Source organism: Chiloscyllium plagiosum, chromosome 23 (genome assembly GCF_004010195.1).
Source record: "Chiloscyllium plagiosum isolate BGI_BamShark_2017 chromosome 23, ASM401019v2, whole genome shotgun sequence".
Lineage (NCBI taxonomy): Eukaryota > Metazoa > Chordata > Chondrichthyes > Orectolobiformes > Hemiscylliidae > Chiloscyllium > Chiloscyllium plagiosum.
Window position 1 is genome coordinate 8558993 of NC_057732.1, and position 23739 is coordinate 8582731.

The 23739-nt window shown below is 43.1% G+C and overlaps 1 protein-coding gene across 1 annotated transcript in view; it reads right to left on the reverse strand.

The window, feature by feature from the left end:
• Positions 1–1213: 1213 nt before the first annotated feature.
• Positions 1214–23739, reverse strand: part of LOC122561599 (solute carrier organic anion transporter family member 1C1-like) — a 49976-nt gene continuing 27450 nt past the window's right edge. Inside the window, exons 11-15 of the mRNA XM_043713451.1 lie at positions 15434–15599; positions 14235–14413; positions 9858–9922; positions 4759–4876; positions 1214–1882 (exon numbers count right to left, since the gene is read on the reverse strand). Of these exons, the coding sequence (XP_043569386.1) occupies positions 1678–1882; positions 4759–4876; positions 9858–9922; positions 14235–14413; positions 15434–15599 (733 nt within the window). The 3' untranslated portion in view covers positions 1214–1677. The remainder of the gene's footprint in view (positions 1883–4758; positions 4877–9857; positions 9923–14234; positions 14414–15433; positions 15600–23739) is intronic.

Consider the following 23739-nt stretch of genomic DNA (forward strand, 5'->3'; position numbering starts at 1 on the left):
ATCCCTGTGTACTATTTCTATCCAAATAATCATCAATGACCTTTCCAGGCTGTGCATTCCATAACCTAACTATGTGCCGAATAAAACAAGTTTTCACTCACATCACTATTGCCTCGTTTTGCACATCACTTTAAGTCTGTGTTCTTTCACTCCTTTTAATTTTAACAAGTGGCAACAGCTTCTCCCTGTCTACTCTGTCCGGCCCGCTCATGATTTTGAAATCTCCATCGAATCTCCCCTTTTACTTGGGAGTACAGTCCCAAGTTCTGCAATCTATCCTTGGATCTAGAGTTTCTGATTCCTGAAACCACCCTTGTATATGGTCCCTGTTCTCTCCCGAAAAGCACCCCCCTCCCCCCTCCTCCCGTCGTCACTGTGGATCATTTCCTCTGAGCTAATTGTACACCAGTCAAGCTTTGGCATTGATGGGACTACTCAGCTGGTGGTCAGCCATAATGCCTGGCATCTTTCGAGGACAGGCCTTCCATTACCTGAGGGATGGGAATCCCATGATTACCTCATGTAGGCTGCCCCAATGTGCTATCACTGAGGGGCAGCCATTTTTGTTGCATCAGTCAGCCCACAGCTGACCTCGCTACACAGGGTGTAGGATTGAGGCCCCTGGAAAATCTAGCCCTATGTATATAGCAGAATGTAGTTAATTTTACACTTCCTTTCCCTGTGGTTCCACTGCGGTCCCTTCCATACAATGATCATGCATCAAGTTGACAGTCTGTCACACTACTTATTCTCATATAGAATTAAGACTTCCAGAATTTCACCCTCTGTCTTTCTGCTCTCTATATTGTCTGCTGCATTTGAAACAAACTATTAATTTAGTCGATTTTACATGTTAAAATATAAGCTGGAAATAGCTCATACAAAAGTGCCATCCCATAGCACAAATTCAACCCTTGTTACCAATCAATCTGGGCATTTTGAGGGGAAGAGACAATTGGATAGAGGATGTCTTAACTCACTAAATTAGGCAAAGTGTGTTAACCAACTCGAGAGTGTGGCGCCGGAAATACACTAGGAGCAGGAGAATCGACGTTTCAGGTATAAGCTCTTCCTGATGCCCGAAACATTGATTCTCCTGTTCCTTGGATGCTGCCTGACCTGCTGTGCTTTTCCAGCACCACACTCTTGACTCTGATCTCTAGCATCTGCAGCCCTCAGTTTCTCCTTGTATTAACTAACTCTATAAATGAGTACATTAACTCGGTGTGCTAGTTAATCTGAGGGTGTGTTGATCAAGTCTGAGAGCCAATCAGATGGTGTGCTGATTGAGTCAGCCAGTCAGGTGATGGTGTGCTGATCCAGTATGCCAGCCAATCAGAGGGTGTGTCCATTTATTGTACCAGTGAAGGGGATTGTCCACGAACTGTCAATGGCAACAAATGTAGTTTTAAAGACGCTGTTTCCAAGTCAGGATTTTACAGAGTAACTGAAACATTTCTCACACATAACTATTTGGAACAACTCAATTTTATAGCTAAATAGACCCAATACAGAGCTTGGCACAACAGGAGTGTGAGCAAATCAGGACAACCATCTATTGATTTTCAGCACTTTCTGGGAGTGCTCACATATAAATATCACTCCTCACGTAAAATAGAAATGGAACTTTTCAAGCCTTCTTTTTCTCCATACAGCCCAGATGTCTCCTTAGTGAACTCATGGATCAGGATTGACTGCGTTCATCGAGAGGTCACAGCCAGTGCGGTCATTATCTTCATTAATGATGTCCAGTTCTGTACATACATTGTCAAATGCTTTTTCATCTTTTATTGCAAAACGCTTCTTCACTTGCATAAACAACGGAATAAATAGAGTAAAACAGGCCATTGCCAATCCGGCAGGCACTCCGAGGTAGATATACCTGGAAGGACAAATATGGAAGGACATCAGAGAGAATTTAAAAATGGTATTTCGTAGCAAATGCTCTTCTCAAGACCGTACGGAACTACAGATAGTTGCAAACACAACCCAGACCGTCACGCAAACCAGCCTCCCACCCACTGACTCCATTTGGACTGCCCACTGCCCCAGGAAAGCAAGCAACATAAGCAGAGACTCCTCCCACCGCAATTATACGCTCTTCCACCATCTTCCATTGGATAGAAGAGATAAAAGTTTGAATACACGTGTGAACAGATTCAAGAACAGCTTCTTCCCCGCTGTTATCAGACCTTTGAATGAACATTTCAAATCTTAATATTGATCTCTCTCTCTCTCTGCAACTTCTCTGCTTCTGCAAGGCTGTATTCTGCATTTTGTTCTTCCACTGTGTATGGTATGACCTGCCTGTATAGCTTATAAAACAACACTTTTCACTGTATCTCAATAGACATGATAGCAATGAATCAATCAATCAATCTAAAATAAATCAAATGAACATTTTAAGGTGAGACATGATAGCAATGTCCTACAGAGATAGCACATTCTGATCGATTATTCTGGGCTGCCTCACAGCCTAATCAAAAGGTCCTCTGGAAATACAATTAGCGCATTTTTGAGGATGTGCCTTGTCTACTTCAGGGCCAAAATTGTCCTGAATTCAGTTGGAAATAGGTTAAAAGCAATGATGAGTCACCTTCTTGATCCACTGGTGTAACGACATATGCAGTGATAGTAGAAAGAGAGAAAGTGAGGGCTGCAGATGCTGGAGATCAGAGCTGAAAATGTGTTGCTGGAAAAGCGCAGCAGGTCAGGCAGCATCCAAGGAACAGGAGAATCGATGTTTCGGGCATAAGCCCTTCTTCAGCCATTCGGGCATAAGCCATTCCTGAAGAAGGGCTTATGCCCGTAACGTCGATTATCCTGTTCCTTGGATGCTGCCTGACCTGCTGCGCTTTTCCAGCATAGTAGAAAGAGATTTTGACTCAGTGACACTGAAGGAAAGGCAATATAGTTCCAGCTCAGGCTGGCATGTGGCTTGGAGGGGAACTTACTGTTGGTGGTGGCATTCCCATGCATCTGCTGCTTTGGGCCTTCTAGGAGGTAGAGGTTATTAGTTTGGATGGTGTTGAAGAAGACTTGGTGAGGTGCTGCTGCACGTCTTCTAGATTATGCACACCGCTGCCATTGTATGCTGAGTGTGGCTGGAGCAAATGCCTAAAATGGTGAATGGGGTGTAAATCAAATTGGTTATAGAGTCCTGGATGATGTTGGTCTCCTTGAGTATTGCTGGAGCTGCACTCATCCTGGTAAGGGGACAATGTTCCATCATACTCCCGATTTGTGATTGTAGAGATGGTGGACAGGCTTTAGTGAGTCAATAGTTGAGTGGGTCACCACAGAATTCCCATCTTTTGACCTGCTCCTGCAGCTGCTGTATTTATAGGTGAGGTCCACTTAAGTTTCTGGTCAATGATAATCCCCAGGCTGTTGATGGTACCAGATTCTGAGATGGTACTGCCGCTGATCAGTTGGTTGGGTTCCCTCTTGTTAGAGATGGTCATCGTCCAGCCCTTACGTAATGTGAATGTTAAAATCATGTGCTCGAAGACCAAATTACCCGGGCACAGAGAGAATGGCTCCCTCACCCAATCAATAAAAGAGACCTCAAATAAGTGGGGCGTGGAGCTGCAGTCAATTGACAATTTACCTTTGATCTAAGCAAAACGATGTGGAAATTGATTCAAAGATTTACGGATTATACCAAGATGCCACGAGCACAAAGGCCTTGGCAGCACAGCTCCAAAGTGTCGCAATGAAAACTGTAAACTGCCCCCAAAATACCTTCATGTCCCTGGTCAAGGCAGTTACTGTTCAGCACTGATTCTGACAGGATATACCGAGCCTGTAGGAGGTGCCAACACTAACGTGAGGCTTGTAGGCACATCCGGCTGATCTCAAACATCCACCACCCTTGCAGTGGAACTCCGACGCTCAAGGATTGGGTGTCCACCCTCCCCACTTCCACCCAACACCCCCTCATCCTACTGAAATGCCCCTGTCCATTCAGAGAAATGAATTTTACCATGAAAATAACCAGGAGTCGGGGTTTGGGGGTGCTGACACAGAACCACTCACACTGGTCAACTCTAACTGCATGACCCTCTAACCAGCTTACTTCGTCTGCTGGGCACCTCCAATTTCATGCTGGATCCGACAGAAACTGAGAAAATGAGAAGTCCCAGTGCAAAAAGTGCCGAGCTCTCCAAAATTGTGCATGTGTTTATCGAGTCGCTGGTCACCTAGCGGACTCAGGAAGAGTTATCCAAATAAGTTGGGAGTGGGCATCTTTCAGCTGTGCTGAAAAATATGTTGCTGGAAAAGCACAGCAGGTCAGGCAGCATCCAAGGAGCAGGAGAATCGACGTTTCGGGCATAAGCCTTCCTCATTCCTGAAGAAGGGCTTATGCCCGAAACGTTGATTCTCCTGCTCCTTGGATGCTGCCTGACCTGCTGCGCTTTTCCAGCAACACATTTTCAGCTCTGATCTCCAGCATCTGCAGTCCTCACTTTCCTCTATTTGATCTTTCAGCTGTGCACCTAATTTCACTTGAAGTATTGCAGGGGTTCACATGATGGCCAGATGAACTCAACCACTGCTCTCAGAGTGAAGACGGATACCACAATGATCAGGGGTATTGCAGAAGCTTCATCATATTGTGCTACTGTCAGTAGATTCTCACGAGGTTTAGTTTAAATGGATTGTGGCTGCACTGGTTACCTAGGGAACAGCATACCAATTGGCCACAGTACCACCATTATGTTTAGTCCAACAGTCCATTCAGAAATAGCAACAAACCTGAAAGCATCCGTGTCATACAGCCTGCAAGCCCCTCGCCTCCCACAACTGTTGGTTCCCCACTTCAGGCATGTTGTGTCTATCAGAGCTCCAAAGTAAATAGGAGCTGGAATTCCAGCTGGAATAAAAGGAAAAGGACGCAGTGTTGGAAAGACTTTGCGAATAATGTTTTGAACAATAACAACAGCTCACATTTATACAGCGCCTTCAATATCAGTAAAATGTATCAGAAGAGTGTGATAAGGTGTAAGAATTGACTTCGGGATTTGGTGCAAGTGGGAGTTCTGTGAAGCGGGAGAAGGATGTGTCGCTATTGATGTATTTTTATCAATTGGAGAGTGTTCAAGGTTTTGATTTGAGAAATTAGTGATTGGCTAGTGAATCTTTAAGGTTTTATCCTTCTAAATGCAGTAGTTTTAAAGAAGTCCTGGGAAGATATAAGCATTACTTTATGGGCATGGATGGTGATGTGTTGCTACTGTAGCATGTGGGAGCTGTTGGATGCCAAAGTGATCCACACTAACTGCGGTTACAGCAAGTGTCTGTCCAATGAGGAAATTCATTCCAATATTGATGAGCTGAAATCTGAGCTTCAGACACCGCTGAACAGGGAGGGAGGTACAATGACTTTGTTTCATGAGGCAGTCACATTCTTTATGAAAGTATTTCAGATCTTCTTCATGGTCAGGGACAGGAGGGTTTGGCTATGAGTGAAGCTGGCATGGTATCCAGAACATAGCATTAGCCCTGGCAACAGTCCATCAGGTTCACGCATTCTTGCAACTTGTCTGGTTGAGAGCAGGGACTGCAGAGAGGATGAGAAAACTGATCATTGCAACATTGAGCAAGAGCCATTCAAGTGGTGCCAACGTAGCTGCAATAAAGGACATAGAGTCATACAGTATTGATCATGTCCTTCTGCCCACCATGTCTACGCTTATCAACAAATACCAAACTAAACTAATCCCATTTACCTGAACTTGATCCATAGTCAACAATGCTCTGGCATTTTTAGCACTCATCCAAACATTTCTTAAATGTTACATGAGTACCTGCCTCCACCATCCTCTCAGGCAGCACCTTCCATGTATCTACAACCCTTTGGGTGAATAAAGATTTCCTCTAAACCAGTTACTCCTCACCTTAAACTTATGCTCTCTGGGAATTAGAGGATTCTCTGCAACTGAGAGGGTGAATTCCAAAGGCTGTGTTGCTGCCTGTGTCAGGATTAAGGACAGTTCCCCGTCACTGAGAGGAACTTAAAAGGAAAGTCTTCAGTTGGTCATGGTACATCTGAACATGTGACATAAGTAGGGCTAAGAAAGCGGCTTTATTGATGGAGGTGAGCAACTGGAGACTAAATTAGAAAGCAGAAACACAAAGGTAATAATCTTTGAGCCATGAGCAAATTGGCATAAGGCAAATCAGTTCAGACAATTGAAGGAATGGTTCAAAGACTGGTGTCAGAGAAATGGGTTTTGATTTATGAGGCACTTGTACCAGTTTGGCGAAAAGAGAGAGCTCTAGCACTGGAACAGTCATTACCTGAACTATGCTGGCTTCAACTTATTGGAAAATTGTATAACCTAGGGCAACGGAAGGAATTAAACTGAATAATGATGGGGTGGGGACAGGGTTCACTTGAGGAAAGATTTGGAGTGTTAACGGGAAAGGACAGGGCACTACGGCAGGACAGTGATGCCAGTCATAAAAACCAGAGTGTGTTGGGAAGGCATAGAGCAAACAAACAATAAAACCGGAAGGTTTGCTACTGCTACAGAACATTGCTGAGACCACAGCTATCGTATTATACGCAATGTATTAATCTTTTTACTCTAACAGGAGTGTACTTGCATTGGAAATTGGTCAGTGTAGGTTGACTAGGCTGATGTCTGAGATGAAGGGATTGCTTTAAGAACAAAGCTTGAGCAGATTGGGCTTATACACATTGGAATTTAGAAAAAAGAATGAGAGATGGTGACATTTAAACACAATGACATCCTGAGGGAGCTTGACAGAGTAAATACTGGGAAGATGTTTCATTTTGTTGGCGATTCTAGAACCAGGAGGCACAGTTTCAAAATAAGGAAGCTCCCATGTAAGGCAAAAATGAGAAGCAGCTTCTGCTCTTTGAGAGTTGTTCATGTTTGGAATTCTATTCCACAGAGATCAATGGAGGCATTGAGTACATAAGGTAGAGAGACTTTGATTGACAAGAGAGTTAACTGTTATAGGGAAATGCCAAGGAAGTTGAGAAAAGGACACAATCAGATCAACATAATCTTGTCAACTGGCAAAGTAGGTTCAATGGACCAAGTTACCCACTCATGCCCCTGTATCTTATGATGTTATGGTGAGTTAGCAGACCATAATTTAAACACAGTCAGAGCTATTCAGAAGGATATCCAGAGCTAAACAGTTAAGTTTTAATTGAAAACAACAAATGCTGAAGATTACAGCGGGTCAGGCAGCATCCATGGAGAGAAAGCAAACTAACGATTTGAGTCTACATGACTCTTTGTCAGCGGTGAAGTGAGGTGTGTAGGGGGCAGTATTTATGCAATAGTGGAAGGGTGAAGTGCTGGGGGAGAAAGGATATTGCTAGTTCAAACACCTTGTCGAACAGCAGACGTGAAATGGAAAACAACGAAGACGTGCCTGGTGGAAGAGACAAGGAGAATTCCTGTCGGAGGGAAGAGCAAAACCTCTTCAGGGTGGGAATTCCTCTTGCCCTCTCTCCCTGGATGCTGTCTGGCCCACTGTGATCTCTAGCATTTGTTGTTTTCGGTTCATATTCCAGTATCTGTAATAATTTGCTCCTAGTTAAATTTTAATGATTTTCTTAAATGAGAGGTTGGAGCTGGAAGTGGAATTTCAGAGATCAGAGCAAGTGACAGCTGACAGGTATAGGAAGGAAAACAGCCACATTGGAACACAACATGTTTTTCAGGCCCTGTAGGTTGTTACATGATGGAAGTAGAAGATGCAAAAAAAAGTCAGAATTGCGGAAGCTTACATTGTTCAAAGTGCTGCATGGTTGGAGGAGCTCACACAGGTCTCGAATGGGGAGGCTGTTACATCGAAAGTAATATTGAGAATTTTAAAATTGAGGTGTTGCCTGATTGGAAGCGAATACTGTTTAGTGAGAAATGAGCTGTTGGGTGAATGGGCTATATTTGAGATTAACTTAAAACATCTGCAATGCACAGATGTTTCATCTTGTAGAACAATTTAGAACTTGGAGCCATAGTCTAAAAATAAAGGAAGGCCATTTAGAATCCCCACAGTGTGGAAACAGGCCATTCAGCCCAACAAGTCCACACTCACCCTCCGAAGAGTATCCCCGCCTATTCCTGTAACCCTGCTTTCCCAATGGCTAATCCACCTAATCTACATATCCCTGGATAATATGGGCAATTTAACATGGCCAATCCACTAACCTGCATATCTTTGGACTGTAGGAGAAAATCAGAGCAATCTGCACAGACACGGGGAGAATGTGCAAACTCCACACAGACAGTGACCCATAGATGGAATTGAATGCAAGTCCATGGTACCGTGAGGCACCACTCAGCCACCATGCTGCCCAGACAGAGCTGAGGAAACTCTTTTCTCTAGGAGGGTTGACAGTCTTGACACTCCCTTCCTCAAAAGGCAGAATCTTCAACTATTTTGAAGACAGAGGAAGATAGATTCTCGATACAACAGGGACAAAGATTATTGGCGCTATGCAGGAATGTAGAGGTGAGGTTAAAATCCGATCAGCGGTAATCTGATTGAATTGTGAAGCAGGCCTGAAAGGCCAAGTGGTCTACACTTGTTCCTTGTTTGTATGTTTATAAAGGCCAGCAGACTTGTTGTTCTTACGATAAAACGCATAAAACACATAAATTAAAAGTTAATGGTCCATATTTCCACCTCGGGTAGGAAGACAAGTATTTAGCTAAACTAACTTAACCTGGTGTTTCCCCTTTATCTCTTTTCTGACCATGAACTTCAATAATTCACAAATTGTCTCTCGGGGCACTTTATTCTGCATACAGAATAGCAAGCGTGCCAGAGTTAAGAATATTTCACACGCCCTCCCGTCAAGGTCTGGTCAGATGACTGAAGCATCTAAAGTTCACATAGTCTTTCATAATGGCCACTAAACATTATACATGTAGGTGACTATTTCCTCTGCTCATTATTTCTCATGAAAGCAGATGAAACAAAAAACAATTGTATCCTAATGCTTATGGAAATAAATGGACAATAGACAATAGGTGCAGGAGCAGGCCATTCAGCCCTTTGAGCCTGCACCACCATTCATTATGATCATGGCTCATCATCCACAATCAGTATCCTGTTCCTGCCTTATCCCCATAACCCTTGATTCCACTATCTCTAAGAGGTCTATCTATCTCTTTCTTAAAAGTATCCAGAGACTTGGCCTCCACTGCCTTCTTGGGCAGAGCATTCCATATATCCACTACTCTCTGGGTGAAGAGGTTGATCTCCCTAGTCCATGCAATGCCAGAAAACATTTTAGTTTTTTTGTTGCACTTAGTGTGAAATTGTACAGCCCTGACTTTGACCTAACCCATCAGGTATGAAGAGTTCTAATTGAAAACCCATTTTCACAACAACAACAGCATTTATTTATTTTGAACCTTAATGTACTTCATAGATCTGTTATAAAACAAAGTATCACACCAAACCACATAAGGAGATATTAGGTCAGATGACCAAAACAATGGTAGGTTTCAAGTCATGTCTCAAAGGAGACAAGTGAGGTAGAGAAGCAGAAAGGTGTTGGAAAGATATTTCAGAGTGTAAGGACTGCCCAGTAAAGGTGCCACCACCAATGACACAGCAGTTAGAATTGGGGTTGTTCAGAATTGAAAGAGCACTGATGTCTCAAAGGGTTGTGGGGGTAGAGGTCATTACAGCCATGTGATAAAGAGTTAAGTCAAGGGACGATTTGAAAACCAGGATGAAATTTTAAGATCAGATCTTGCTTGAATGGGACCAGCATAGGTCAATGAATGCTGTATTCTAATAAATGAAGAATAATTAGCATGAGTAATTCAAAATTCAGCGAAACTGACAAAACTCACCAAACATTCTTATAATCAGACTGGAAATGCCTATTGCCAGTGGTTTCAACTCTGTATCAATGGACCTGGTGGGAGCAACAGACCAGTTAAATTGGCATGTGGACAATGAAACACTGCCCAAACTCTCCAGAAATCTGACTCATTTTGGATAGGATAGATGGTGTAACAAGTGGAGGCGGCTTGTATGGAGCATGATGCTAGTATAAATTATTTGGGCTGGATGGTCTGTTTGGATGTAACTGAGTATCTCTCTGGCAGCAAAAGCAACTCCTTGAATCTTGGTAACAACAAAATGATTTTTAGAGAGAGAATAGAATCCCTACAGTGTGGAAACAGGCCCTTCAGCCCAACAGGTCCACACCGACCCTCTGAAGAGTAACCCACCAAGACCCATTCCCCTACTATCCTATATTTAACCCTGACTAATACACCTAACCTACAATTCCTGAACCCTATGGACAATTTAGCATGGCCAATTCACCTAACCTGCGCATCTTTGGATTGTGGGAGGAAACTGGAGCACCCGGAGGAAACCCACACAACACGGAGAGAATGTGCAAACTCTACACAGATAGTCGCCCGAGGCGGGACTTGAACCCGGGTCCTCGGAGCTGTGAGGTAGCAGTGCTAACCACTGAGTGTCCCTGGGCTCTCCCTTTTATCTTCACAGCTGGTGTTTTTACACCTCTTTTTACTCTTGCTATAATGAATCAGTCCATTAGCTTAATAGATTACTAAATATTTTGGAATGTGTTAATTTCTAATTCGCAATAAAACTCATTAGTTCTGAGTTTCTACCTCTGAGTCTGAAGGTTGCGAATGCAAAATCTAGGCGGGCTCTCCAGCGCAGTACTGAGGGAGCTCTATGTTATCAGTTGTGCTGTCTTTTGAATGAAATGTGAAATCAGTACTGCCCCTGAGCTCTCAGAAGGATGTAAATGATTTTGATACCATCTGAAAAATATTTGAAGAGTAGGGAACTCTCCAGGGTATCTGGAAAATATTTATCACTTAAAGCACCCACAAATCAAATGACCGGTTAATGTTTATCATGATGAACTGCATTGTGTCCAAACTGGCTGCTGCGTTTACGCCAAAAGTACTTCATTGACTGTAAAGCGCAATGGGATTCCTAACATGCTATAGAGCTACAAGCTTCTTTTTATAATTACACAGTACATGTTTTCATTTCAACAGAGTTTGGGGAGTTCTGATCAAAACATCTTTCTTATCAATGCGCCACAGAAGAAAAAAATACTTTTTACCAGAATTCTGGAAAACAGGCAGAGAACAAGTTAAGACTCTGTAAAGATCATTATGCAAGTATCACTTTGCAAATGTGCACACCTATCTGTTGAATTTAAGTCCATATTTTCAAAAGCTATTTGAGAGAATTACTGTCAAAGGTAGAATGGATAGAATTATTTTTCCTTCTGGGTCCATTTCTCAGCAATCTACACACATACATAGACACACATATATGCACACAGACACACACACGTGTAGGCACTCGTGCACACACACACACGCGCACACACACATACACATATATACAGACACACACACACAGATACACATACATGCACACAGATGCACAGGCACGCATGCACAGACACATGCACGTCCGCACACACACACACAAACACAGACACACATGCACATACACACAGGCACACACACAGACACATGCACACACATACACACACACACACACATACACGCACACATAATCATAGACTCAGACCCAGGCACACATTCACATAGTCTCACACACACAGACACACACACATACTCACACAGTCTTAGACACACACTTACACACATTCACACACACACCACCTCGACCCCCCCATGCACACACAGTCACCCACATCCACACACACAGACACACAGACGCATGCACGCTCACGCACAGGCGCACTCAGACACAGACACACACTCACACACATGCATTTAATATGTTAATGTATCTGATGTTTAGATTTGAATTTTCGTTTATAATTACTCATAACCCCAAGGTCAATTAGGGATGGACATTAAATTCTAGCTCAGCCAACAACACCCACATCCCATGAATGAATGAAAAAAAAAGCCAGAATTAGGCATCTGCAAATGCCACACTTCAAAGTTCTTAAATTATGCTACACCAGTCAATTACCATAATTACAATGCAAACATTTTCTAAATTAGTATTTATGCTCTGTAATACTAAATCATTTTGACAGTCTAACTCAGGTAAGTGCAGAATCATTAGTCATTCAATTAATATAATTACAATTATATCATGGATGATCCAACATGTAATTAAATCAGCTTTACTTAGACTTTGTTGCCTCAACAATTTTAATTCTATAAATTATATAATTGCTACTATAACAATTTACATGAACAAAATATAATTCCTTCATTTGCGTAAGGATCCATATTGCAGCTAAAGGGCGAGCCATTATGAATATATTATCTCTCAAAATGCTAACTGGGTATAGTACACTGTGATGAAGTAGAATATGGACAATATTCAAGTAAAATGAGATGATGCTGACTCCTATTGAATTTTAGAACATAATATAACATTGCCCCAGCAATTCTCAAACATCAAAAAAAACTCAGTGATACCTTTCTAGTAATTGTATAAGCAGTTATTAATATGCTTTAAGAATGTATCTCATCCGCTTCTAAAGCTGCTTCGACATGTAAAAACAGTCTTATTTTGAATTAGCATCAACATAAGAATGCAACAAAAAACATGGGAATTTTACACAGCTATCGGGTTGTTGCTTGATGTGGGAGTGTGTATGTGAACAAGTGCATTCTGAATTATAATCAGAGAGTCATGGAGTACAGCGGCACGGTGGCACAGTGGTTAGCACTGCTGCCTCACAGCGCCACAGACCCGAGTTCAATTCCCGCCTCAGGCGACTGACTGTGTGGAGTTTGCACGTTCTCCCCGTGTCTGCGTGGGTTTCCTCCGGGTGCTCCGGTCTCCTCCCACAGTCACAAAGATGTGCAGGTTAGGTAAATTGGCCACGCTAAATTGCCCGTAGTGTTAGGTAAGGGGTAAATGTAGGGGTATGGGTGGGTTGCGCTTCGGCGGGTCGGTGTGGACTTGTTGGGCCGAAGGGCCTGTTTCCACATTGTAATGTAATCTAAGCACGGAAAGACATTCTTTGGCCCATCATACCTGTACTAGTCATCAAGCACCTATCTACGCTAATCCCACTTCCCAGCACTTAGCTCATACCATTGCATGCTCCATAGAGCATTGCATAGCCTTTCAAGTATTCAGCTAAATACTTCTTGAATGCTACGATGGTTCTCACCTATGACAGCATGATAATTATACTGAATAATGCAGACCTGTTAAAATCCAACAAAACTCATCTCTTCAATTAAACCTTTACCTCCCCCCCCACCCCACCCTCAGCTACTGATGTCCTGATTTGCATCTGTTTTTCATTTTCTTATCTATAAATCAATTTTGGAAAGCTCTGTATCTTAAAGTTACCATCTCTCAATGTTATGATACAAGGTGCCCAGAATTTTAGATATGCACTGGAGCTAACACATCATCAAAATGACCTAGATTTCCCTAAGAATCTCTTCAGGGAATCAGTCAAACTTATACCATCTTCAGCAGCTAGTGAGCCTAAGCTGTGGGACTGCTTTAAGTACACAAGTATCAACTATCAAGAACCTTTATATTTCTCAATCCAACCGAATCAACTGCACGTTCAGAAAACCATCCTTAACATTTTCTTTTTACATTTCCAAGTGCAATTGCAACTCTTATCTTTCCACATCTCTCCTATATGCAGAAGGCATATGTGCATTGTATGTTTTTTTTTCAGATTCAGTCCATTTTAAGGCAAACGTTTCGATTATTTCATGTTGTGGCTGGGTTTCATTGCGACCTTTCACAAAATTGGATAAAGTAATTCATTTAAATTCAATTAGTAGTTTTCAGAGTGAGTGAATTTTTGCTAATAAATTATATTGTCCCGATAGATGGAAGGGACAGCTGAAGCTTATTTTGCATCTATTTTGCATTTCAGTAAAAGACAAAGCCTCAGTTTTCCACCGCTCACCTATGAGAGAAACTCCAAGAAATCAAGGGTGTGCTGCTCTCTAGAACAGTTTTTCGTTTGGCCTTTTTAAATTCCTATCACTGCAAATCAGATTATTTGGATGTTGGCTCATTATGCTCATGGGATCTTGTTGTGTATAGTTTGGTTGCTGTGTTCCCCCCACGACAACAGGTGACTACAAAAGCATTTTAATGGCTATAAAGCATGTTACGATATCTTGGCTTTGTGGTTCTTTATGACTCTATTTGCTCTACAATTTAAACCCTGAACACTTATCCAAGAAATGTTTTACCTGATTAGTACCTCAAACTCGGCCATGCCTCCAAATGAAAGGGTGAACGATTCGAGAACGGTTACTGCTAAGTAATATGGAAAGACTTTGTTGCAATCTTCAGTTTTTGGGCACTGTCCCAGTACTACAGAAGAATTGGTAGCTGTCAAATGGGAAACACACCTGCAGTTGTAGAATTCCTGTGTAGAAAAGGCTCACAGTCATGAGGTGTCTGGGAAAAAAGTGCAGACCAGCAATAAGAATTATGGCTCCGTTTTGATATTTGAATTCACAATACTTCTTTGATCAAGATGTCTTAACGGTCTATTTCCTTCATGGTCTGGATTATTTGTTACAACAGCGAGTATGGCTTTGAGTAGAGGTCTTTCCTGCTTCAAAGTTGGCAATTCAGGAGGTTTATCAGAATATGAATTGGCATCTGTAAATCAATCTTACTTTGGACTGGTAATTAATTGAATTTTTTTTCTGCAACTGCTAGACTAGCATGTACCTTCACAAAGGAATAACCTATTTGACCTCATCCTTACTATCTTTCAATTCAGAAAGCCTGCTACATGAGTTAAATAGAAGATCACTCCTCAGAGTTTATCTTAGGAAAGAGTTTACCTTATTAAAGCTGGGGATTCATGACTTGGAAAACCTGGGGTATCACTTTGATCAGCAAGCATATTTGGTTTTACCTTTCTCAAATGTTAATGCTATGGTAGCAGCCTATAGAAGATTTATAGTTGCCAACTTTGCATTGAGCATGGCCTGACATGGCTCATGAACTTTACTCTGGAGTAATAGTCTTGGCTGCATTTATTGCAGAGAGGAAGGAAGTGGACTGGGCCTATGCATGACTCCCTGCCCTCTGTTTCCTCCCAGCTCTCTTCATAGTCGATTGATCTTCGCATTCTGTTGTCCTCTACCAATGCCTTTCCACATAGTCATCCTCCCGAGGTCACAGCCATCAGCCTAATCATGAGTGTCAATGGCCATCATCCTATACCTCACTTACATGTGGCCTTGTTGTGGACATGTAGGCACACAGGAGATGATGATCCAGTGGCAACTTCACCATTCTTTTGGTATACAATATTCATTCATCTTTACTCTTCCCTAATATATCAAAATTGAAGACTTGAAATGATTAGGAAAATCAGCTCTTAGGATGAACCTATGTTTAATCTTATCAGGTTGATAAATTAATTTCTTACCATCTTTAGTCCAGTCCCACTCGATGATTTGCAACCAGCAAGACAAGGAGAAACGTAAGTTAGTCCATTTCCAGCACAGACAGGTTCCCACTGTGAGCTTGAGCACATGCAGTCAGTGTTACACTGGGAGAATAAACTGTGCTCATTGTCCCATCTCTCCATGACTCTGAAATACAGTAGCAGAAGGATACTAAGTGTCAACGGTCACTCTAATCCCAAAGGAGAAAATATTATTCAAACTCAGTCACCGAGAGCGAAATATATGAAATCAACCAAGGCTTCAAACCTTTACAGGGACAGCAGGGTCAGACATTCACTTCCTTGAGCCTGTAGTCAGAGCAGTCAGTTGCTGTGTTCTGAGATTTAACAATCCTGACAACCACATTGTCAAACAGTAAGGACATAAGGTGCTAGGAGGGTGGATAGATGGATAGGGGTGAAGATGCCCTCTCAGGTAGTGTAGGATGCCAGCTCAGGTAGTGTAGGGCGTCAGCTGGGGTGGGTGCCATTTCAGATATTGGTAACATGGCAGCATTTGATCTTGTCATGGCTGATCTGTATCTTAACTCCATTCACCAAACTCAGGTTTGTAGACCTTAATACTCCAGGACCACAAGATTAACCAGATGCAGTTTGGAAATATCTTACTTACTAAGGAGTGATGACCACCAACAATCTCTCCTGGTCCACCCATGTCGATGCAATGGTCAAGTTTGCACAATGTCTCTATATCCTCAGGAGACTAAGGAAAGTTGGCATGTCCAAAAGGACTCTTCCAATTTTTACAGGTGCACCATAGAAAGCATTCTATCTGGATGCATCACAATATGGTTTGCCAACTGCTCTGCCCAAGATTGCAAAAATCTACAGAATTGTGAACACAGTCCAGCCCAATATGGAAACCAGCCTTCCATCCATCAACTCTATTGATACTTCCTTATCCCAGATCCAACCCTCCAACCACTTCAACATCCCCTCCCATTCCGCCAACGACAATAAGTCGTGGTCTTCCTCCACCACTAAATCCTAGCCACCTGAAGGCTGGAGGAAGAACAACTGATCTTCCGCGTTGGGACACTCCAACCACATTGAATCAACGTTGATTTCACAAGTTTCCTCATCTCCCTCCCCCTATCTCATCCCAGACCCAACACTCCAACTCGGCACTTCCCTCTTGAACTGTCCTACCTATCCATCTTCATTCCCACTAATCCACTCCAACCTACACTCTGACTCAGCATCCTCCACCTTCATCCACCTATCACATTCCCCCAGCATTCCCCTCCCATTTACTTCTCAACTCCCTTGGGCACCCCCCAGCCCCACATTCCTGATGAAGAGCTTATACTCAAAACATTGACTCATTTGCCCCTCGGATGCTGCCTGACCTGCTGTGCTTTTCCACCACCACACTTTTTGACTCTGATCTCCAGCATCTGCAGTCCTCACTTTCTCCTTCTATCTTTACTTGCCACTGCCTTGGAAATACAATCAACATAATCCTCCCACCCAGTTATAATCTCTTCCATCATTTTCCATTGGGCAGATTAGATTAAATTAGATTAGATTCTCTACAGTGTGGAAACGGACCCTTTGGCCCAACCAGTCCACACCGACCCTCCAAAGAGTAACCTACCCAGACCCATTTCCCTCTGACTAATGCACGTAACACAATAGGACAATTTAGCATGGCCAATTCACCTAATCTGCACATCTTTGGACTGGGGCACCAGGAGGAAACCCACGCAGACATGTGGAGAATGTGCAAACTCCACACAGTCACCCTGAGGCTGGAATCGAACCTGGGACCCCAGTTTATGTACACATGAATAGATACAAGAATGGTTTCTTCTCCTCTGTTATTAGACTTCTGAAAAGACCTCTCAAATTTTAAATGTCATGTTGATCTCATTCTCTGTGCACTTTCTCTGCAGCTGTAACATTGTATTTGTTGCTCTGTTCTATTACCCTAATGCACTTTGTATAGTATGATCGCCTGTACCACATGCAAAACAAAACTTTTCTCTCTCTCTAGGTACATGTGACGACAATAAATCAAATCAAGGTTTCATAGAATCCTAGAATCTGTACAGAATGGAATTCGGCCATTCGGTTCATCAAATCCACACCAACTCTCTCAAGAGTACCCCACCCAGCACACTCTATCCCTGTAACCCTGCATTTCCCATGTCTAACCCACCTAGCCTGCATCCCTGGACACTATGGGATAATTTAGCACGGCCAATCCATCTAACCTGCACTTTTTGGACTGTGGGAGGAAACCAGATAACCTGGAGGAAATCCATGCAGACAAGGGGAGAATGTGCAAACTCTAGATGGTCACCCGAGGATGGAATCTAATGCTGGTATGGCAGCAGTGCTAACCACTGAGTCACCTTGTTGCTTTGATGGGTACAGTGTTCCAGATCTCCACTACCCTTGTGTGAATATCAAAAATGGCAAAAATTTGCATTTATGTATCACCTTCAAGGTAATAATAATTCCAAAATGATTCACATCACTGTTATCAAAATTTGATGTTGAGCCATATAGGTCTATGAGGGATGACAACTAAAAGAAGCTTGGCCACAGGATTAAGGAGTGAAATATGCAGGAACAAGAGAGAGAGAGAGGCTGTGACGTTAAGCCAGGAAATTCCAGAACTTGAAGCTGAGCAGCTGAAGACACTGTCACCAGTGGTGGAGGGATTTGAAATAATTTCGAGGGTCATAGAGCTGGGAAATGTTACTGAGATAGTCAAAACCAAGATCACAGAGGGATCTAAAAATGAGGATGAGAATTTTGTCATCAAGATATTGCTTAGTCAGATCTTGATGTAAATCAGTGAGCACAGAGATGATGAGTGATCGGAACATAGATGAGTGAGACTATGGGCATTAGGTAAAGTTACAATAGTTCCAGAGGATCAAAGGGCTGCTCTCTCACGAGAAAGAGATGACAGATGGAGAGTTTAACCTGAAGGTCACCATGCCTCAGGTGAGGAGCAAGGGTGAGAAGGTGGGACCTTCATAATAATCTCAATACTGGATCATCGCAAATGTATGGAAGGTGTTGAAAAGAATTGTGTTAGAATTGTCAAGTCTAGAGGCAATAAAGGCACAGATGAGAGTCTCAACAGATGAATTGAGACAGGGATAAAGTTATGAAATTGGAAACAGATAGCCCCACTGATGATGTGGGTATGATTTTGGAAGCTCATTCTAGCATTTAGAATGACACTAGGATTGCAAAGAGTCTGCCTCAGCATCGAGCAGAGTAGTGGAGTCAGAAGCTAGCAAATGAACTTTCTGACAGCAGCAGAAGACAATAGCTTGATTTTCCCAACAGTTAGTTGAAAAGTTCTGCTCATTCAAACTATTTGTATTGTAAAGCACTTGTAAAGCATTTCCTAACATCATCCCTGGATGGTCTTGCTCTGACTTTAATGTTCAGTCCCCTGGTACTGCACTCATCTACCAAAAGAATTGGTTTCACCATGTGTACCCTATGAAATTGCTCAATAATATTAAACACTTTAAATCAATAACAAAGAACAAAGAAAATTTACAGCCCAGGAACAGGCCCTTCAGCCCTCCAAGCTTGAGCTGATCCAAATGTACTGTCTAAACCTGTCGGTCAATTCCCAAGCATCTGTATCCCTCTACTCCGCACTTACTCATGCATTTACCCAGACGCATCTTAAATGAATCTACCGTGCCTGCCTCTACCACCTCTGCTGGCAACGCGTTCCAAACGCCCACCACCCTCCATGTGAAGTACTTGCTGCGTGTATCCACTTTAAACTTTCCACTTCTCACCTTGAAAGTGTGACCTCTCGTTATTGAATCCTTCACCCTGGGAAAAAGCTTATCTCCGTCCACCCTGTCTATACCCTTCAAGATTTTATAAACCTCAATCAGGTCTCCCCTCAATCTCCTTTTTTCTAATGAAAATAAACCTAACCTACTCAACCTTTCTTCATAGCTCGCACCTTCAATACCAGGGAACATCCCCGTAAACCTTCTCTGTATCCTCTCCAAAGTGTCCACATCCTTTTGGTAATGTGGCGACCAGAACTGTACACAGTATTCTAAATGTCGCCGAACCAATGTCTTGTACAATTTGAACATGACTTGCCAGAATACCCTGTCCAATGAAGGCAAGCATACTATATGCCTTCTTGACCACTCTATCCACCTGTGCAGCAACCTTCAGGGTACAATGGACCTGCACTCCCAGATCTTTCTGCCATCAATGTTTCTCAAGGCTCTTCTGTTCATTGTATAATTCACTCTAGAATTAGTCTTGCCGAAATGCATCACCTCGCTTTTGTATCCGTTCTTAATACTCTATACCCAAGGGAATGCAAACCTGATTTATATAACTTATCCTCAAACATTAAACCTTTTAGACCCAGTATCATTTTGCTGAATTTGTGTTGCACTCTATCAAAGGCTAATTTATCCTTCTTGAGATGCAGGTAAACAGAACTAAACCTAGTTAGGTATAAATAGAGCTCTATATAACTGTATCATTGCTAACATCTCCTTAAATTCCAGCCCCTTTGAAATAAAGATCAACTTTCCATTGGCCTTTTGAATTGCATTTTTGCATCAGTCCACTAAGTTTCAGTAATTAGCAACCTTGCATCTTTCTGCTCCTTCACAGTTCCTCACTTCTTACCAATTAGAAATCTATCTTGCTGAAGTCCAAAATGACCCGAACCTTTTCTGCATTGATCTCCAACTGCCACACACACTCACTCAGGTTCTGCCCTGCATTCATTTAATCTCTCGTTGTCTCCTTGCAACTTTCTGCACCCACCATATTAGTTACTATGTTGCTTCACTTGGTTTCATTAGTAAACTTAAAAACATGGTTCTCTATTCCTTCATCTCTGTCATTTATAAATATAGTGAAACGCTTCACCATAATTATTCAAAATGTTATTAAAGAATGCAATGCAGCACATGTTTAAATGTCACAGTGGGTGGACCATTAACCTGTTGGCAATTTAAAGATGATGCAGATCTTAGTGCTAATGTTGCCTTGTTGCATGCCAGAAGTGCATAGAAATTGAAGAACATTAGTCATGACATGAAATATGATCAGATGATGGAAATCAAATTAGACATCTACATTTGAGCAGTTCTGACAAGGTGATGAGACCTGAAATGTTAAGTTGTCTGTTCTTTCCAATGACTTGATTGTTGCAATTCTTTCCTGGCTAGCCTCCCATCACCCACCTTCCATTAACAAAAGTTCTTGTAAAGTTTTGCAGCCCAAATTCTAACTTGCACCAAGAACTATTCAGCCAGCACTCCTTCCCCCATTCCCACACTCACTGGTCTACAGTACAGCCCAGTCAGACAATGCCTCTATATTAAATCTCTCATTCTTGTGCTCAAATTTCCAATCAGGCACTGTCCCTTGGATAACAGTGACTTCCTATTTCTGCAGCCAATGTCAACAATACAATTCTCGGTGAACACTCTCTCTTCCAAGTAAAAACCGAAAGAACGGCAGATGCTGGAAATCAGGAACAAAAACAGAAATTGCTGGAAGAGCTCAACAGGTCTGGCAGCATCAGCCTCAGAACTCCTAGGAACGGTAACTAGACCTGAAACGTTAGCTCTGACTTCACTCCACAAGTGCTGCCAGACCTGCTGAGTTTTCCCAGCAATTTCTGTTGGTGCTTCTGCACCTTTCCAACTATGATTCTCCTTGCATCTGCCTCCTGCACCCATCCCAGGCACAACCCTGGCCATTGCTACCTCTTTGTAGCTATGTGGCCAACTGACTAGGGCTCAAGTCTGGGTATCCTTTCCAGAAACCTGTTTGCCATGTTTCTCAGTCCTGCTGTCCTGATTATAATCTGGTAAAGGGTTTACACTCACTGATGGAGGAAACTTGTCACGAGGTCACATCTTCAACAGCAAAAAGTGCCAGGTCAGTGTAGGTCAGATTGACTATTTCGGCTTTATCCATCATGATAATGAGATTTGTCTTGAGCCAGGCAAATCTGATGATCCATAACACATGCATACTCCCCAAGATAAAAACAACCTTTCAGAGATATTTTAGATATTTTCAGCTATAGCACCATACCTGCGAATCGTTTCTGACAAAGCATCATTATTTAACAAAGGGAGATCTTAAAAAATGGCATCCCAATGTGTATGGCAGCAGGACTATCAACACATAATCAAATCACTCAAATAAGCATTATAAGCATCCTACAGTATTACCAGCCAACAAAGATGACATTCCTGGCAGTCAATGCATCTCAGAAACAGCCAGGAATATGCATTATGCAAGGTGGCAAACCAAATGCATTTATATCCAAAACTCAATCCAATTATTTCGACATAGAGTTTGCAATACTTGCTGTGGAAATCAATATCATAGACTTCCATACACTCTTGTCTGGGAAGCAATTCACTTTCGAAACCAACCACTAACCATCAGAAATGACTTGGTGCAAGTCTACCACTGCACTATTTTTGGTAGAATAAGGGTCTGACTTTGACACCTGCTACCAAAGTAACTACATTGGGCACACTGAGCAGATTACCCAATCTGAATAAGAGTGCAGACATTCTACTGGATTTACAAGTAGAGGGTATGAGTATTGAGGTGGAAGTTGGGCTTAATGTCGATTTGATGGATTTTGATTCAGCACCAATGAAGCCAATTTGAGGAAGAAACAGCTAATGATTCATGACTGAATGCATGATGGAAAGTTATCATAGAAGGATGGCCTGACACATTACAGTGAGTGCCAGACACTCTCAACTGCATTTTGCCATACAGAGATAAACTAGGTATCTCGAGAGGTATAATTTTGAAAGGGAAAAAGGTGTTTATAACTGAAACTTTTTACCAGCATAAAATGTCACAGTGACATCAGAGATATAGGGGCGTAGAACAAACAAAATGCCTGAACTAGGATGCTGTGTATTGGCCAGGGATCAAGAATGACATTGAGACGATAGTGAGGGTACACAAGGCAAGTCAGAGCCACCAGCCACAGCAGCAAACAGAAACATTATACCCTTATGAGATTCCATCAGTACCATGGTCCAAATTCATAACAGATTGATTCAGCAAACATGGCGAGCCACTTCCGCCCCCAGTGACATCACTCACCTGCACAACGACCACGCCGCATGCGTCTCCGCCCCCATGCCGAACTCCGTCACCAAGCCTAACCCCGCCCCCCCACCCTGATCTCCGCCCCCACACCTAACCCCGCCCCCACTCCCAGCTCCAGCCCCAAAACAGGCCCTAGCTGCCAGCCCTGTCGTGTTTTCACCATCCCTCTATAACTACCCCTCTCTGAGGATGAAAGATCAGTCCTCGGCAGAGGCCTCACCTTCATTCCCCTACGCTCTCGGATTAATAAGTTCAACACGCAGCGAAACATCGAACAATTCTTCCGCCGCCTTCGCCTCTGCGCCTACTTCTTCAACCAGGATTCTCGCCCACCCTCTGACGACCCTTTCTCCCACCTCCAACACACCCCATCCATCTGGACACCCTGTGCAGGCCTCTTATCTGTCCTCGATCTCTTCATAGCCAACTGCTGCCGCGACACTAACCACCTCAACCTGTCCACCCCTCTCACCCACTCCAACCTCTCACCCTCGGAACGTGCAGCCCTCCACTCCCTCTGTTCCAACCCCAACCTTACTATCAAACCGGCAGACCAGGGAGGCACGGTAGTAGTTTGGCGCACCGACCTTTACACCGCTGAGGCTAAACTCCAGCTCGCGGGCACCTCCTCCTACTGCCCCCTTGACCATGACCCCACCTCCCACCACCAAACCATCATCTCCCAGACCATCCATAACCTCATCACCTCAGGGGATCTCCCATCCACCGCCTCCAACCTCATAGTCCCACAACCCCGCATCGCCCGTTTCTACCTCCTGCCCAAATTCCACAAACCTGACTGCCCCAGCTGACCCATTGTCTCAACCTGCTCCTGCCCCACTGAACTCATCTCCACATACCTCGACATGGTCCTGTCCCCCTTAGTCCAAGAACTCCCCACCTACGTTCGGGACACCACCCACGCCCTCCACCTCCTCCATGATTTTCGATTCCCCGGTCCCCAATGCCTTATCTTCACCATAGACATCCAGTCCCTGTACACCTCCATCCCCCATCACGAAGGACTCAAAGCACTCCGCTTCTTCCTTTCTTGCCATACCAACTAGTACCCTTCCACTGACACCCTCCTTCGACTGACTGAACTGGTCCTCACTCGGAACAACTTCTCTTTCCAATCCTCCCACTTCCTC